Source organism: Coregonus lavaretus (genome assembly GCF_964263955.1).
Source record: "Coregonus lavaretus genome assembly, contig: SUPER_35_unloc_1, whole genome shotgun sequence".
NCBI lineage: Eukaryota > Metazoa > Chordata > Actinopteri > Salmoniformes > Salmonidae > Coregonus > Coregonus lavaretus.
Window position 1 is genome coordinate 3,222,351 of NW_028167181.1, and position 17,122 is coordinate 3,239,472.

The 17,122-nt window shown below is 45.8% G+C and overlaps 1 protein-coding gene across 1 annotated transcript in view; it reads left to right on the plus strand.

Annotated features, from left to right (window-relative positions):
• Positions 1-16,560, plus strand: part of znf827 (zinc finger protein 827) — an 87,588-nt gene extending 71,028 nt beyond the window's left edge. The window contains exons 10-14 of the mRNA XM_084188678.1: positions 302-476; positions 660-826; positions 7,658-7,867; positions 8,925-9,102; positions 11,990-16,560. Coding sequence (XP_084044804.1) covers positions 302-476; positions 660-826; positions 7,658-7,867; positions 8,925-9,102; positions 11,990-12,959 — 1,700 coding nt within the window. The 3' untranslated portion in view covers positions 12,960-16,560. The remainder of the gene's footprint in view (positions 1-301; positions 477-659; positions 827-7,657; positions 7,868-8,924; positions 9,103-11,989) is intronic.
• Positions 16,561-17,122: the final 562 nt, after the last annotated feature.

The window sequence follows — 17,122 nt, forward strand, 5'->3', positions numbered from 1 at the left end:
TGTGTGTGTGTGCGTTAGTTAGTAGCTGATGTAATAGGATTTGCGTGTGTGTGTGAGTATTTGGTCCATTAAGCAGACATTCTTATACAGAGGGATGTACTCACTGTATTTGTGGATACGTGATGTTTGCGTACGTGTGCGTGTGCATGCATGCGTTTGTATATGGTGTGCGTATTACGCATAAGTGTGTGTACGAATGTGTGTCCCCGTGTATGTGTGCCTGGAGACCTACCGCTCTCTCTCTCTCAGACATTGAGAGTCTGCTCCTGTTGTCTGTCCGTCCGTCCGTCTGTCCTTCCAGAGGAGCGGAAGTATACGTGTCACCTGTGTCCTTATGCAGCCAAGTGCCGAGCCAACCTCAACCAACACCTGACCATCCACTCTGTCAAGCTGGTCAGCACCGACGCAGAGCAGATGGTCAGCGCCGTCAGCACCGCTGAGGGACGAGACGGGAAGACCTTCCCCTATTACTACAGGTACTATTAGACTGAGGTCAGCCTTTGGGGTTTGATTGGGAACTAATGATGTCCTCTCCCCTCTATAACCTGGTCTGAGGTCAGGCTTTGGGGTTTGATTTGGAATTAATGATGTCCTATCCCCTCTATAACCTGTTCTGAGATCAGTGTTTAACAAATCCTTCCCTCTTCCTGTCCATCCAGCTGCCATGCGTGTGGTTTCCAGACGGGGCTGAACGCCCAGTTCGTCAGCCACATGTCTCTCCACGTGGACAAGGAGCAGTGGATGTTCTCTCTGTGCTGCAGCGCCTGTGACTACGTCTGTGTAGAGGAGAGTGACATGAAGACCCACGTCAGTCAAGGACACGCAGGTAGATCATCTGTCTGCTCAGGCATATATTGTATAGAGATGTATGGATATAGTTTTGGTCCACCTCTTGTCCCCGGTGGCAGCAATAGGATGAAGTCAGCTTGCACAACCAACTTGATTGCATTTATTTTCCAGCTGAACTCGATTTTGCTGTCGTCGAGTTGTTCCAAATTGTATTGATTCCCTTCCTGAAGCGTGTATCTATCTGCTCACTCGGACTCATGGGTTTTAAAGTATTGTTTTGGTGTAAGCATGGGCTAGAAAGAGGGGGTGGACACCATTCCTTACACCCAGTCCATTCCTTTTAAATCCATGAGGAGGACTGGAACTGTCTGCATCTCGGAGCGTAGCCAAAGAATCCAAACAGAAGGTTTTATATTGTAACAATTTATTAAAGTCCATCATAAAATACTCACACAAAGCTATATTTAGCTTTATGAAGAGATGGTACAAACCTTTTTAGAATGATTCTTAGATCAGCAATAACATGTTATAGGGAGGGAGCTGTTGGGGGGAGTATTGCAGATTGTGGTGCTACTGCTGACTGCTCGGAGTAGAAATGGCTAGTTTAGTTTACAGCCGTTTATAAGAGAGGGAACCAACACCTTCAGTCTCAACACACTGGACTGAAGTGATAGTAAAGCTTCATAGAACGAGTCCCTTCCCGGGAGAGAGAGAGAGACCGGAGACTCTGTAACTCTGTAAACTCTCCAAACAGAAACAACTTCCGCTTTGAATAACACAACGAGTAGATTCTTTCTTTCTTTCCCTCCTTCAACCTTCCCTGGACCACAGGTCCAAAACCCGGCCGGTCGATATCGTATTTTCGTTCAGTAGCGTCTTTTGTCCGGTTTATCGTCCGATGCTGTTGTCTGTCATACCCTTTCCATGGCAGGGTGTGTGGGATTGTCCGGTAGCGTTGCAGACAGCTGAGGGGTCCTCATGGAGGCCGGGGAGTGACCTTGTTTATCTACGAGGGCTGCCCCTTGTCGTGCCGGAGGGGAAGAAATCAATAAGGCCCTCTGGTCCTTCAGAGGCGGGCCAGGGTTTACACACACACACACACACACACACACACACACACACACACATACACATTCTTACCCTCTCTCACACAGACACTAACACAGAGTGGAGAGTCCACATCCCAGCTTGGCATTTAGACTAGCCTCCACACACTAGAAAACATAGCTGCTTAAAACACACCACAGTGGGGCTGTAGAAAAGACTGCTGGGTGTTATTTGTCAGCTGGTAGTGTTTGGACACCACATCTCCCCATGCCAGGCTCCAGACAGATTTGGAAATGGCCTAACTCAGCATGTCAGCCACATGGTCAAGGGGTCAGACTGGTGGCCCCACAGCAGGGAGCCTGGCTGCTGCTAGGGCTAGGAACAGGACAGAGATACTATATGGTGGTACAGTAGGAACAGGACAGAGATACTATATGGTGGTACAGTAGGAACAGGACAGAGATACTGTATGGTGGTACAGTAGGAACAGGACAGGACAGAGATACTGTATGGTGGTACAGTAGGAACAGGACAGAGATACTATATGGTGGTACAGTAGGAACAGGACAGAGATACTATATGGTGGTACAGTAGGAACAGGACAGAGATACTATATGGTGGTACAGTAGGAACAGGACAGAGATACTGTATGGTGGTACAGTAGGAACAGGACAGAGATACTGTATGGTGGTACAGTAGGAACAGGACAGGACAGAGATACTATATGGTGGTACAGTAGGAACAGGACAGGACAGAGATACTATATGGTGGTACAGTAGGAACAGGACAGAGATACTATATGGTGGTACAGTAGGAACAGGACAGGACAGAGATACTATATGGTGGTACAGTAGGAACAGGACAGGACAGAGATACTATATGGTGGTACAGTAGGAACAGGACAGAGATACTATATGGTGGTACAGTAGGAACAGGACAGGACAGAGATACTATATGGTGGTACAGTAGGAACAGGACAGGACAGAGATACTGTATGGTGGTACAGTAGGAACAGGACAGGACAGAGATACTATATGGTGGTACAGTAGGAACAGGACAGGACAGAGATACTGTATGGTGGTACAGTAGGAACAGGACAGGACAGAGATACTATATGGTGGTACAGTAGGAACAGGACAGGACAGAGATACTATATGGTGGTACAGTAGGAACAGGACAGGACAGAGATACTATATGGTGGTACAGTAGGAACAGGACAGAGATACTATATGGTGGTACAGTAGGAACAGGACAGAGATACTATATGGTGGTACAGTAGGAACAGGACAGAGATACTGTATGGTGGTACAGTAGGAACAGGACAGAGATACTATATGGTGGTACAGTAGGAACAGGACAGAGATACTATATGGTGGTACAGTAGGAACAGGACAGAGATACTATATGGTGGTACAGTAGGAACAGGACAGAGATACTGTATGGTGGTACAGTAGGAACAGGACAGAGATACTGTATGGTGGTACAGTAGGAACAGGACAGAGATACTATATGGTGGTACAGTAGGAACAGGACAGAGATACTATATGGTGGTACAGTAGGAACAGGACAGAGATACTATATGGTGGTACAGTAGGAACAGGACAGAGATACTGTATGGTGGTACAGTAGGAACAGGACAGGACAGAGATACTATATGGTGGTACAGTAGGAACAGGACAGGACAGAGATACTATATGGTGGTACAGTAGGAACAGGACAGAGATACTGTATGGTGGTACAGTAGGAACAGGACAGAGATATTGTATGGTGGTACAGTAGGAACAGGACAGAGATACTATATGGTGGTACAGTAGGAACAGGACAGAGATACTGTATGGTGGTACAGTAGGAACAGGACAGAGATACTATATGGTGGTACAGTAGGAACAGGACAGAGATACTATATGGTGGTACAGTAGGAACAGGACAGAGATACTGTATGGTGGTACAGTAGGAACAGGACAGAGATACTGTATGGTGGTACAGTAGGAACAGGACAGGACAGAGATACTGTATGGTGGTACAGTAGGAACAGGACAGAGATACTGTATGGTGGTACAGTAGGAACAGGACAGAGATACTATATGGTGGTACAGTAGGAACAGGACAGAGATACTGTATGGTGGTACAGTAGGAACAGGACAGAGATACTATATGGTGGTACAGTAGGAACAGGACAGGACAGAGATACTATATGGTGGTACAGTAGGAACAGGACAGAGATACTATATGGTGGTACAGTAGGAACAGGACAGAGATACTGTATGGTGGTACAGTAGGAACAGGACAGAGATACTATATGGTGGTACAGTAGGAACAGGACAGAGATACTATATGGTGGTACAGTAGGAACAGGACAGAGATACTGTATGGTGGTACAGTAGGAACAGGACAGAGATACTATATGGTGGTACAGTAGGAACAGGACAGAGATACTATATGGTGGTACAGTAGGAACAGGACAGAGATACTATATGGTGGTACAGTAGGAACAGGACAGAGATACTGTATGGTGGTACAGTAGGAACAGGACAGGACAGAGATACTATATGGTGGTACAGTAGGAACAGGACAGGACAGAGATACTATATGGTGGTACAGTAGGAACAGGACAGAGATACTATATGGTGGTACAGTAGGAACAGGACAGAGATACTATATGGTGGTACAGTAGGAACAGGACAGAGATACTGTATGGTGGTACAGTAGGAACAGGACAGAGATACTATATGGTGGTACAGTAGGAACAGGACAGAGATACTATATGGTGGTACAGTAGGAACAGGACAGGACAGAGATACTATATGGTGGTACAGTAGGAACAGGACAGGACAGAGATACTATATGGTGGTACAGTAGGAACAGGACAGGACAGAGATACTATATGGTGGTACAGTAGGAACAGGACAGGACAGAGATACTGTATGGTGGTACAGTAGGAACAGGACAGAGATACTATATGGTGGTACAGTAGGAACAGGACAGAGATACTATATGGTGGTACAGTAGGAACAGGACAGGACAGAGATACTATATGGTGGTACAGTAGGAACAGGACAGGACAGAGATACTATATGGTGGTACAGTAGGAACAGGACAGGACAGAGATACTATATGGTGGTACAGTAGGAACAGGACAGGACAGAGATACTATATGGTGGTACAGTAGGAACAGGACAGAGATACTATATGGTGGTACAGTAGGAACAGGACAGGACAGAGATACTATATGGTGGTACAGTAGGAACAGGACAGAGATACTATATGGTGGTACAGTAGGAACAGGACAGAGATACTATATGGTGGTACAGTAGGATCAGGACAGAGATACTATATGGTGGTACAGTAGGAACAGGACAGAGATATTGTATGGTGGTACAGTAGGAACAGGACAGGACAGAGATACTGTATGGTGGTACAGTAGGAACAGGACAGGACAGAGATACTATATGGTGGTACAGTAGGAACAGGACAGGACAGAGATACTATATGGTGGTACAGTAGGAACAGGACAGAGATACTATATGGTGGTACAGTAGGAACAGGACAGAGATACTGTATGGTGGTACAGTAGGAACAGGACAGGACAGAGATACTATATGGTGGTACAGTAGGAACAGGACAGGACAGAGATACTGTATGGTGGTACAGTAGGAACAGGACAGAGATACTATATGGTGGTACAGTAGGAACAGGACAGAGATACTATATGGTGGTACAGTAGGAACAGGACAGAGATACTGTATGGTGGTACAGTATGAACAGGACAGGACAGAGATACTATATGGTGGTACAGTAGGAACAGGACAGAGATACTATATGGTGGTACAGTAGGAACAGGACAGGACAGAGATACTATATGGTGGTACAGTAGGAACAGGACAGAGATACTGTATGGTGGTACAGTAGGAACAGGACAGGACAGAGATACTATATGGTGGTACAGTAGGAACAGGACAGAGATACTGTATGGTGGTACAGTAGGAACAGGACAGGACAGAGATACTATATGGTGGTACAGTAGGAACAGGACAGAGATACTGTATGGTGGTACAGTAGGAACAGGACAGGACAGAGATACTATATGGTGGTACAGTAGGAACAGGACAGAGATACTATATGGTGGTACAGTAGGAACAGGACAGAGATACTATATGGTGGTACAGTAGGAACAGGACAGAGATACTATATGGTGGTACAGTAGGAACAGGACAGGACAGAGATACTATATGGTGGTACAGTAGGAACAGGACAGAGATACTATATGGTGGTACAGTAGGAACAGGACAGGACAGAGATACTATATGGTGGTACAGTAGGGACAGGACAGAGATACTATATGGTGGTACAGTAGGAACAGGACAGAGATACTATATGGTACACAACCAAAACAAACTACAAATGCATCCAACAAGTTAGTAGAGTCACAAGCTTGATGTAGTCATTGCATGCTAGGAATATGGGACCAAATACTAAACCTTTAAGTACTTTAATACACATAAGTGAATTTGTCCAAATACTTATGGCACCTTCAAATGGGGGGACTAGATACATAAAGTGCTTTCATTTCTAAACGGTGAAACAGATATGTATGAAAATACCCTCAAATAAAAGGTGACATTCTGTACTGTCGCATCATATAAAACACTTGATCTCAAATCCAAAATGCTGGAGTATAGAGCCAAATTCTACGTTTTAGCTTCACTGTCCAAATAAATACGTAGAGGAGGGTAACTATAGTTCACAACGTTTCCACACTCATAAAAAGTGAAGTGCGTTTGACTGTATACATTCTTCAATAGCGTCTTGGACCTTGGAAAAAGAGCTAACAGGGAATATGCCAACAGGGATGATAAATAATGTGGTTTCCTGACGTATTCAAGGGACATGTACTCCTCGGATGTTCAGAGCATGATGTTCTCTATAGCTCCCTTAGACAGTGGAGTGGTGAGTCTCATTTTGTCTTTTGAGTTAAAAGCGAGACAATGCTATTTCACTCTCTGCTTTCTGCGTTTCTGTACCTGCATACTCTGCTTTCTGCATTTCTATACCTGCATTCTCTCATTCTCACAGTCAAGGATGAAAGTGTGTCTTTGAATGCATCTGTGTGAATGCCTCAGTGTGTTTGTGCCTATGACGTGTGCGCACACACATACAAGTGTGTGTGTGAGGATATGTGTTTGAGGTAGCTGGCGTCGGCCATTTCACAATCCATGGCAGCCAGCAGCCCTATACTCCTGCTCCTCCCTCCTCTCCTTCTCCCTGACTGAATGCCCTTTGTTGAGCTGTGCCCTGAGTTGCTCCCGCCATCTTAGCTCCCTTAGCCGTGACCCTCCTCCTCCCCTCTTCTCTCTCGTAGTCTCTTTCTCTATCCCAGTGAAGTACGGTCAGAGGGAGAGAGAGAGAGAGAGAGAGAGAGACACACCGAGAGAGAGAGAGAGGGGGGGACAGAGAGGGAGATCAATAAAAGCACACTGGCTGTTGATTGAACTGGCAGTGGGGCTCCAGTCAGAGGACATGGCACTGAAGCTGAGCCGGCCTGCCTGCAGTGTGTAGTCAACACACTGTGTAGTTTTTACTGTAGTTTAGTGCTTTTCCTCCTTTTATAGGCTTAAGGTACCCTGTCTGATGTTGAGAAAGCACTTATGATGACTGTGGCAGTGCTGGTAGTGACAGAATTGCAGCATTATTACTTAATCACTCAGGAGATTCAGGAAGGAAAGTGAAATGTAATTACAATGGTTAATTTTCTGAATCACCCCAACTATCGATGAGGATGATGATAACAATGATGTTGATGATGATTGACCCTACCTCCTAGGTCTGAACTCGCGGAGCCCCCTCAGTGAGACCAAGAGCACCTCCTCCTCCCTGTCGGCCCTCAGCGATTCGCTCAACAGTTCAGAGGGTGGGGAACTCACCCACGGCAATGAGGAGCTCAAGAACCTGCTAGCCCCTCCCTCCTCTGCAGGCAGCCAATCCAGCTCCAGCAGCCACTCGGGATCAGGAACTGAAGAGAAGTCTGAGAAAGGCAAGGAATTCTGGGATGTATAGGCTGGAACATTATGTAGAACTACAGTTAATTTAATCTACTTCCAATTCTGTATCCTTAAAGGCCCAATGCAGCCATTTTTATCTCAATATCTGGGTAACAATAAGTATCTTACTGTAATAGATTTCAATTAAAATGGGCAAAAATAGCTTTTTTAGCAAAAAACTATTTCTCAAGCAAGGATTTTGCTAGGACTGTCTGGGAGTGGTCTGAGTGGGGAGGGGAAACTGAAAACTAGCTGTTATTGGCAGAGAGGTTTGGAACTCTTTGTTATTGGTCTATTAACCAATTAAAATCAAATTAAATTGTATTTGTTACATGCGCCGAATACAACAGGTGTAGACCTTACTGTGAAATGCTTACTTACAAGCCCTTAACCAACAATGCAGTTTTAAGAAAATAGAGTTATGAAAATGCTTACAAAATAAACGAAGGCAAAAATAAAATAAAATAAGTTGCACAATAAAATAACAATAATGAGGCTCATTTTTTCTTAACGGAAAGCCGAAACTCCCGCTCATGCAAACCTGCTGATTAGAAGGTCTTGTGTAGATTGTATTTTCAACCAGCAGTTATCAGGAAATAACACTGATCAAATGTTTTCACACCTTTACAGTGTTAGTTTCATCAGCTGTTGTACAATATGATATTAAACACAGGAAAAACAGAATTGTGACTGCACTGGGCCTTTAAAGGGATAGTGTGAGATTTTGACAACTACGCCCTTTATCTACTTCCCCAGAGTCAGATGAACTCATGGATACCATGCTTGTCTCTGCGTCCAGTATGAAGGAAGTTAGAGGTAGTTTCTCACGCTATTGCTAACTAGCGTTAGCGCAATGACTGAAAGTCTACCGGAACAGCTAGCAAACAAAAACGCATACTTTTTTCACGTAAATCATGCAGTGATGTCAATGTGAGGTAAAATATTAGCAATAATTTGAGCCGCACACAAGGATATCGTGTGGGTAATGCTTAAATGAGGATGGGGAGCACTGCAGCCATGCTAACTCCCTCTCCCCTCCCCCCTCCCCAGGCTTCGAGTGCGTCTTCTGCAACTTTGTGTGCAAGACGCGGACCATGTACGAGCGTCACCTCCAGATCCACCTGATCACGCGCATGTTCGAGTGCGACGTGTGCCACAAGTTCCTGAAGACACCCGAGCAGCTGCTGGAGCACAAGAAGTGTCACACCGTCCCCACCGGAGGGCTCAAGTAAGGAAAGCAAGTACAGACAGAGGTTCCTACTCCACCCCCCCTGTCCCGTCCCGTCCCACTCCACCCCCCTTGTCCCGTCCCGTCCTACTCCACCCCCTGTCCCGTCCTACTCCACCCCCGTCCCGTCCTACTCCACCCCCCCTGTCCCGTCCCATTCCACTCCACCCCCCCTGTCCCGTCCCGTCCTACTCCACCCCCACTGTCCCGTCCCGTCCTACTCCACCCCCCGTCCCATCCCACTCCACCCCCCTGTCCCGTCCCGTCCTACTCCACTCCCCCTGTCCCGTCCCGTCCTACTTCACTCCCCCTGTCCCGTCCTGTCCTACTCCACCCCCCCTGTCCCGTCCCGTCCTACTCCACCCCCCCTGTCCCGTCCCGTCCTACTCCACCCCCCCTGTCCCGTCCCGTCCTACTCCACCCCCCCTGTCCCGTCCCGTCCTACTCCACCCCCCCTGTCCCGTCCCGTCCTACTCCACCCCCCCTGTCCCGTCCCGTCCTACTCCACTCCCCCTGTCCCGTCCCGTCCTACTCCACCCCCCCTGTCCCGTCCCGTCCTACTCCACCCCCCCTGTCCCGTCCCATCCCACTCCACCCCCCTGTCCCGTCCCGTCCCACCCCGACTCCTCCCTCACACATGTACAGACACACAGACAGGCTGTAACCCACTGACAGACTGACTGCTCATTATAGTATGCACATTAAGTCGAAAACATGCGTGTAAGAGCACATGCGTCAACTTACTACACACGCAGTCTGAACTGTGAATGTGTGCACGCATTCACCGCAGTCGTCCACACTTTCAAACTAGATGACGTCAACACACAGACACTGTCCAACATACACATTCACATGCATAGGACATCTAGCTCACTGAAACGATTAAGACATTCACACAGTATATATAAACCCCTATTACACTCACAGCCCTAGATACCAAACACTTTCCCCCTCTGACCCAATACTACTATACCCCTATAGGAGCCTCCGTTGTACTGTGTGACGTAGACACACACACCGTAGACCATACGTAGCCGTTTAGCCTTTCTGTTCATGTTAAACCAACGCTGCCAGTACATGAAGGCCATCCAACACACACGCAACAACATGCTAATGACATTAGCCTAGCCTAGCCTAGCGCTTTTAAAGCCTGCACACACCGATGCATATTTTATACCACATAGATTTTCTGTTTTCCCAGATTGCATTTGAAACCATCTGGAATGAATGTAGTACATTACTTAACAGGAAATCTGAACAGACATCTAGGAAAATATTTAAACGCAGTAAAAATAGATTGTTTGTTAACACAACAGTCACTGTCATTTTTGTGTTTTTTTTTATTTTTTATTAATTTGTCGAAGTTGTTTGCCATGATACGCAGTCAGTCAATGCATGTGTAGAGCCATCGATATCAATCAGACGCCATTGAACTCATCTCATCATGAACTGATCGGCCTACACTTTCACTTTACCATGTTAATGTCAAGCTGTCACCACTATTCACCAGATACTGTTCATTGTCTAGCCATCTGTAGCATTAGATCAGCAGTTGGTTTGGTGTTTGGAGTGAGAGAGTCAGGGTTATAGTTTACTGAGCTATGTGTTAGTGTCTCGTCTTGTTACATGGAGTTAGAGACAAGGTTAAGGTCTCAATACGCCACCACTGATTCTTTCCACGTTCATTGGTCAATACAGGAACACACACACACCATCAACACTGCTAACAGTATTAGTCCATTTTAGATAGATGGGAATATATTTATTTCACATTTCAAATGTTCAAGGGTGCAATTAGTTCAGTCGTTTTAGTACAGTGTTTTTATGTCTGTTAATAATCCATCCACTATCCTGACTTTAAAACCAGACAGACAGTGTCCACATTAGCTGTGCCGTTAAAGGTTTGAGAGGTCAGAATTAAAAGCAGTCACAAGGGCACAGGTAGCCCAAACACAGCTGACCCCTCAGTCCAGTTCAAGGGGGTATCTCTAGAGCAGTGTGTCCAGACAGGACTGTGTACTAAGTAGTGTGTACTCAGCAGTGGACAGTGGGGTGACTGTGAGTGATGGTTATCCACTGCAATGGAAAACACTTTCCAATCAAGCCAGCTGAATAAGCTGGACAAAAGACAGACAAGAAGTTGTAGACAATATATATATTTTTTAAAGGGCTGTAGTGTGTACTCAGAAGTGTGTATCAAAGAGGATAGCGCACTAAAGACTGTGTACTCAGAAGTGTGCACTCGGGGAGTGTGTACTGAGGCGTGTGTAGGACAGAGAAGGGCCTCCCTTTACCAGTGTACTCAGGAGTGTATGTCCAGGAGTGTGTGGGAGAGGGAAGGCGTGTGTAGGGTCTTCACCACGTGGCTGGTTGTATTCTGAGGTGATTCTGTTCTGCAGGGTTTGTGAAGCGCTTTGGGGCCCAGAGCAGATGAATGGTGCTATTTAAATGTAAGTGACACATTTCCATTTATCCTTCCATTCCTAATTCCGTCCAATCCTGTTCTCTTTCCACAACCTGTCTCTGCCCAGTTCTACATACCTACAGTTCTACATGCTCCACCCACCTCCAACCCACCCACTCCAAACACACTCACTCCAAACACACTTTCAACCCCAACCCACCCACACACAATACACACACACACACTTTCCACCACACACACACACACACCAATCATTCCCTTAGGGTAGAATATTCAGGCCACATCACACACACCTTTCCTCCTTCACCTTTCCCTGTCTTCATCCTCCCTTGTGTTGAAGTCTTAAGGTGTGTATTTTGGTCGTCGTGTATTTAAGTCCTCTCTTCATTAAACCTCCCCTCGCTATTGTGTGTGTATATCCCATGTCACGCCTCCTTCCACTTCCTCCTTCCTGTTTCCCAGGTGCCCCGTCTGCATTTATTCCACCAATCGGCCGGCGGCCATGGAGTGCCACCTGAAGACCCATTACAAGATGGAGTACAAGTGTCGCATCTGCCAGTCGGTGTGGCGCGACCAGCCCGCGCTGGAGAGGCACGTGCGCGAGCATCGCCTCGGCAACCACTACAAGTGCGAGCAGTGCGGCTACCTGTCCAAGACGGCCAACAAGCTGATCGAGCACGTGCGCGTGCACACGGGCGAGCGGCCCTTCCACTGCGACCGCTGCGGCTACAGCTGCAAGCGCAAGGACAACCTGAACCTGCACAAGAAGCTGAAGCACGCGCCACGCCAGACCTTCGGCTGCACAGAGTGCCCCTTCACCACCACCCACCCCTTCATCTTCAGCCGCCACCTCAAGAAGCACCAGGGTGGAGGGGAAGGGGAGGAGGCCGGCGAGGAGGAGTTCCAGGCCCAGCTAGGGGGCTCTCTGGTGGGGTCTCTGCGGGGCGGGGAGCCCTTCCTCCTGGGGGTAGGTGGAGGTGGGGATGGGAGTAGCGGGGGAAGCGGTAGTAGCAGCCCCCTCATGATTCTCTCTGCCTCGCAGGCCCTGCAGTCTGTCGCCCTGTCACTCATCACAGGGAAACACCACCGTCAACAGGATGTCCCGACCCCAGCCCAGCGTTATCTGACAGCGACCACAACCAATGGCGGAGGTTCCTCCCTCTTCTTCCCCTCCCCACGCCACCTCTACGAGCAGATGGGAAACTGCGAGCGGGCGCACCTGATCCCCCTCACAACCCTGTTCACCCACCGCCACCGCTCCACATTCCACTCGCCCCTCTCCAGACTCCAGAGGCCCTCCTCCTCCTCCCCCCTTTTCCTCTCCTCCACCGCCTCCTCCCCCTCTTCCTCTCCTCCCTCGCCCACCTCACTCAAACACTCCTTCCTGGCTTACCTAGGACTGGGACTGAAGGAGAGAGCCAAGACTGTGTGACTGTTCTCCTCTCCTCCTTCTCATCCCTTTCTCTTCCCCCTCCCTCTCGTTCCCCTCCCTCGCCATCCCTCTCTCCCTGGACAGTGGTGTGAATGATCGTTATCCACTGCGATGGGGAAAACTTTCCAATCAAGCCAGCTGAATAAGCTGGACAGAGACAGACAAGTAGTTATTGTAGACAAAAAAAACAATTTATCAGAGAAAAGGCTGTATGTGCTAAAAAATGCGTTTATATCAAAAGCTGCTTTTCTTATCTGTTATATCGATTGAATTATTACTCGCTCTCTCTACTTTTTATTTTCTAATGTTTGTTTTTTGGACTTTTGAATGACCTGGACCCAACTGCATTACCTGTAAAACGTATCCGTATTTAGTTTTTGTTTTCGTTAGAAAAGTCGAAAAAGAAGAAGAAACAGAACTTGCAAGTGCTCTGACATTTTTAGTGCATTTTTGTCTTTTGGCTACTACGCATCAGAATAGCATGCCTGCCTCTTTGTTTCTGGTAACTTTGACGCACGTCATTTAATAGGGTATGATGAACCAATCCCCAGGTTGTTAAATTGTGATGCGCCGCGAACAAGAACCAATGAAACGAAGCGCTTTTTCTCAAAAGTCCCGTTTCCAAAGCAACGCCTCAAATCACGCACTTAATGAATTATTTAACAAATGTGTACTGTACATAGTTTTGTAGCCTTCGATCTCCCCCACAACTAAGCTTTGACTTTATCTGTTTGGTTTTGTGTAATGGTGAAACCATATGCATCAAACGCCGACCGAGCTCACCTTTGTCTCAGGTGACGGTTGTCTTGGCAACCCATGCACACAGGTGACATCTTGTACGTTGTTTGACTTTGTGCGGTGGAGTGGGTAGAACAAGTGACATTCTCTACTCAAGGCCCTTTTCCAATTGAAACGTTTTTCAAATCAATGTAACAAACATTATAGCCTTATGCTATAGTCTTTGCTTTCCCCAACGTAGCCCTTGTGTAACCGTAGCCTGGTCCCAGATCTGTTTGTGCTGTCTTGACAATGACCGTAGGAACTGGCAAGACACCACAAACCGATCTGGGACCAGATTAGTGTTACCCCACCACTCCACATCAAAGGTTCCACAAGGCCACCTGTAACCCCTGAGACCAGGGTCCTATTCATTAGGCACCAAACTGAAGAAAAAGGACTGAATCACCAGAACTTGTCATTATGCTACGTTGTGCCCTAATGAATACGACCCAGGTGATGTTCAGTCCAGCATCATGTGCAGAACTATGTATGGACTGGCGCACTATTACGTTAGATAAGATGTAAGAGATAACTGTTTTGTGGAGGTGACCAGCTAATGGGGCGTTAAAACCCCCAACCGCTCCGGTCACCACAGGCCGATTCAATGGTGCTTTTTGGAGCTCTTTTGTAATTTTGTGTAAAAGAAAAAACAGAAAGAAACTGTTCCAAAATGACTTGAATGAATGTATTTTTCTTTGTTGATGTACATGAGGAATGTGATACAGATGTGCGGTGTAGTTGCAGGCAGGGACTGTTGTGTTCCGTTGCCAATATGAAAGAAGGCAAGGGGTTGGTTTTGTAGGTCAGTGGCCTTCTGTGTCTTTTTCGGTTGTCCATTTGTTTTTTCCTCTCTCTTTCTCTTTTTTACTGAGCCTTTTAAACGTAGGACGATGAGCATTTTCTACTAACATGCATCATTATTAAGAAGCCATTTTGATGAAGGCTCCAATAGGTCCAATGTTGTTGACGAGGAAGCAGCCATTGGTTTGGTTTTGGTGGTGTAGCTTCTGTCTCAGTGGGAAGACATGGTACTGCTTTCTATCCCCCTTCTCTCCATCTCTGAGTTGTAATTGCACTTAACTTAGTCACATTTCAAAAGCACTTAGCTAGTTCATATTGTTCTGCAAACGTTTGATCTGTCGGTCCGATAGGATATCACCGGAAAGATACTTATTACCTTTTAAGACGTTTGCTGTGAACGATCTGAATCAAAACCGTGATGTTAGGATTTTTGTTGGGTAGACATTTTCTGGTTTAGTGCAGAGGGTTTTTACCTCTGTAAAATTGCAGAGCGCAGATGATGAACACAAATTGCATGAATTAGACAGCAGAGGTCAAACTATACTACGCTGGGAGACCCAAAGGGCCCAGGCTAAATTGTGAAAGCCAATTTTGCACAGTGCTGCACTTTTTGAAATATGAAAAAATATATTTATCTGTACAAATGGAGATGCTCAAAATGGAGAGTGTACATGAGACCAGGTATTATAATACAGGCATTTTGTTTTTTTAATTAAAAAGCATTACCCATCTAATTGACAGTGCTCGCATTCCCAAGTGGTCTTTAAGCCAAAATGGTTTCTTATTTTTAAAGGGATTTTTTTTTTTTACGTTAATTGTTTTGCTTGTTTCTTGTACTTTTCATTTTCTTGTGATTTTTTTGTTGTTGGTGGATTTTTTTTAGTTTTTTTTTAACGTAATGATGACAACAACAAAACATTTGAGAGAACAATGCATTGTTAAGACCAAATGAAACTTAAAAACGAGGTTGTGATGCTAGGATTGAATCCGTCACTTCCTGTTAACGGTGGAGGGGTGTAACAGTTAAATCTCTCCCCTGTGGTTGGTTTTCTTTTAGTTCCCTTTGCTATGTTGTCAATGTTCAGCATGCTGTCCGCTGGTCGCTGCTACATTATAGGAGTACAAGGAGCCCCCCCTACCACACACACACTCCTAGGTCAGCACCAGCTCCTTATCTATCTGCGTAATATGTTATACTCTAGTGCCACTTGGTGGAAGGGAACCGCCTGAGACCACTGAGAATGAGTCAAACTGATTTTCAGGGTCCAAATCTAAAAACAAAACATAAGAGGATGTGCCCATCTTTTTATGACTGACTGTATGCCTTTTTTTTTTATATAGCCACCGCATAATCATTATGTAATCAAGAATGGCTGCAGTTCTTTCTTCTTATAAAACGCCCCCCTGGTCTGGTTGGTGTGTCTAAGGAGAAGAAAAGGCCTACAGGGATTGCTTCTCTGTCCTTTCCAAACCCAGTATTTCTAAGCACTTATCTTTTCTTATTATTACATTTTTTTTGCATAATTATAAAGAAGCAGCACAAGGTGATTTTTAATGTTATATCGAGTAACTACCTTTCTGAGCACTTCGGAGTATGCATGACATTGCTCTCTCTCTCTCTTTCTCCTCACTCTTCTAGTTTTTAGCACTTCATCGTTTTTTCTCCAAACTAACTTCCTTCGGTTGCATTTAGTTGTTAGGATCGCCACTTGCACGATCTACAATCAGTTAGCTTTAAGTTTTGCTGTATTTTATGACTCGACAAGGCTCAGCTATCTTCTTTTTTTGTGTTTACGTTAATCTTTTTGGCACTCAGTAAAAATTGGTATGTGCTGTATAAAGCTTTTTTATTAGTTCATTAAGGCTGTACAGGGTTGTTTGTGACAATAACTGGTAAATAGATCATTTGTACTTTTTTGGTTTTTGTATTCGTTTTCTTTGTTTAGGCATTATTTTATGTTCAAAAATTGCCAGATCTAAATGTAACAGGATTTGAAAGTAAAGCTTACATCAGATGTTACACCCCATGTCTGGTTTTCCTCTCTATTCTATAATGGGATTTTCAATGTCATGTTGTCTTGATTGTATGTAGTTGAAACTGCCTCTCTCCAGGTATAGTTAATACACAGGTGGAGACGTTTACACCAGGAAAGAAAACAGCAGCAATAGATCATCGCAAATATGTCATGTGGAATACCTCAAGCAATCTAACCGGCCAACACTCAGACCTACGATCCCCAGACAGAAATAACCACTTCACTGTGGCGTCTTATGAGAGGAGGCAGGGGACTCTTCCTGATGCGATGCAGCTCTCTATACGTTTGATAGATTGTGTCTGAAATGGCACCCTATTCCCTATATAATGCATTACTTTGGACCCTTATTCCCTATAAAGTGACCAGGGCCCGACATAGACTGGTTAGCTGACAACGACGAAAATGATGCGCGCTCTTCAATGTGGCAGAAGGCCGTGAGTTGTTATGATTCTGGATGGCCAGATAGCTAGCAACAGTGACAAACTGTCATGTAGTGAATCGTAAGTGGCTCGTTTCAGCTAGTTTTATCTTGTTTTTTGATACCAT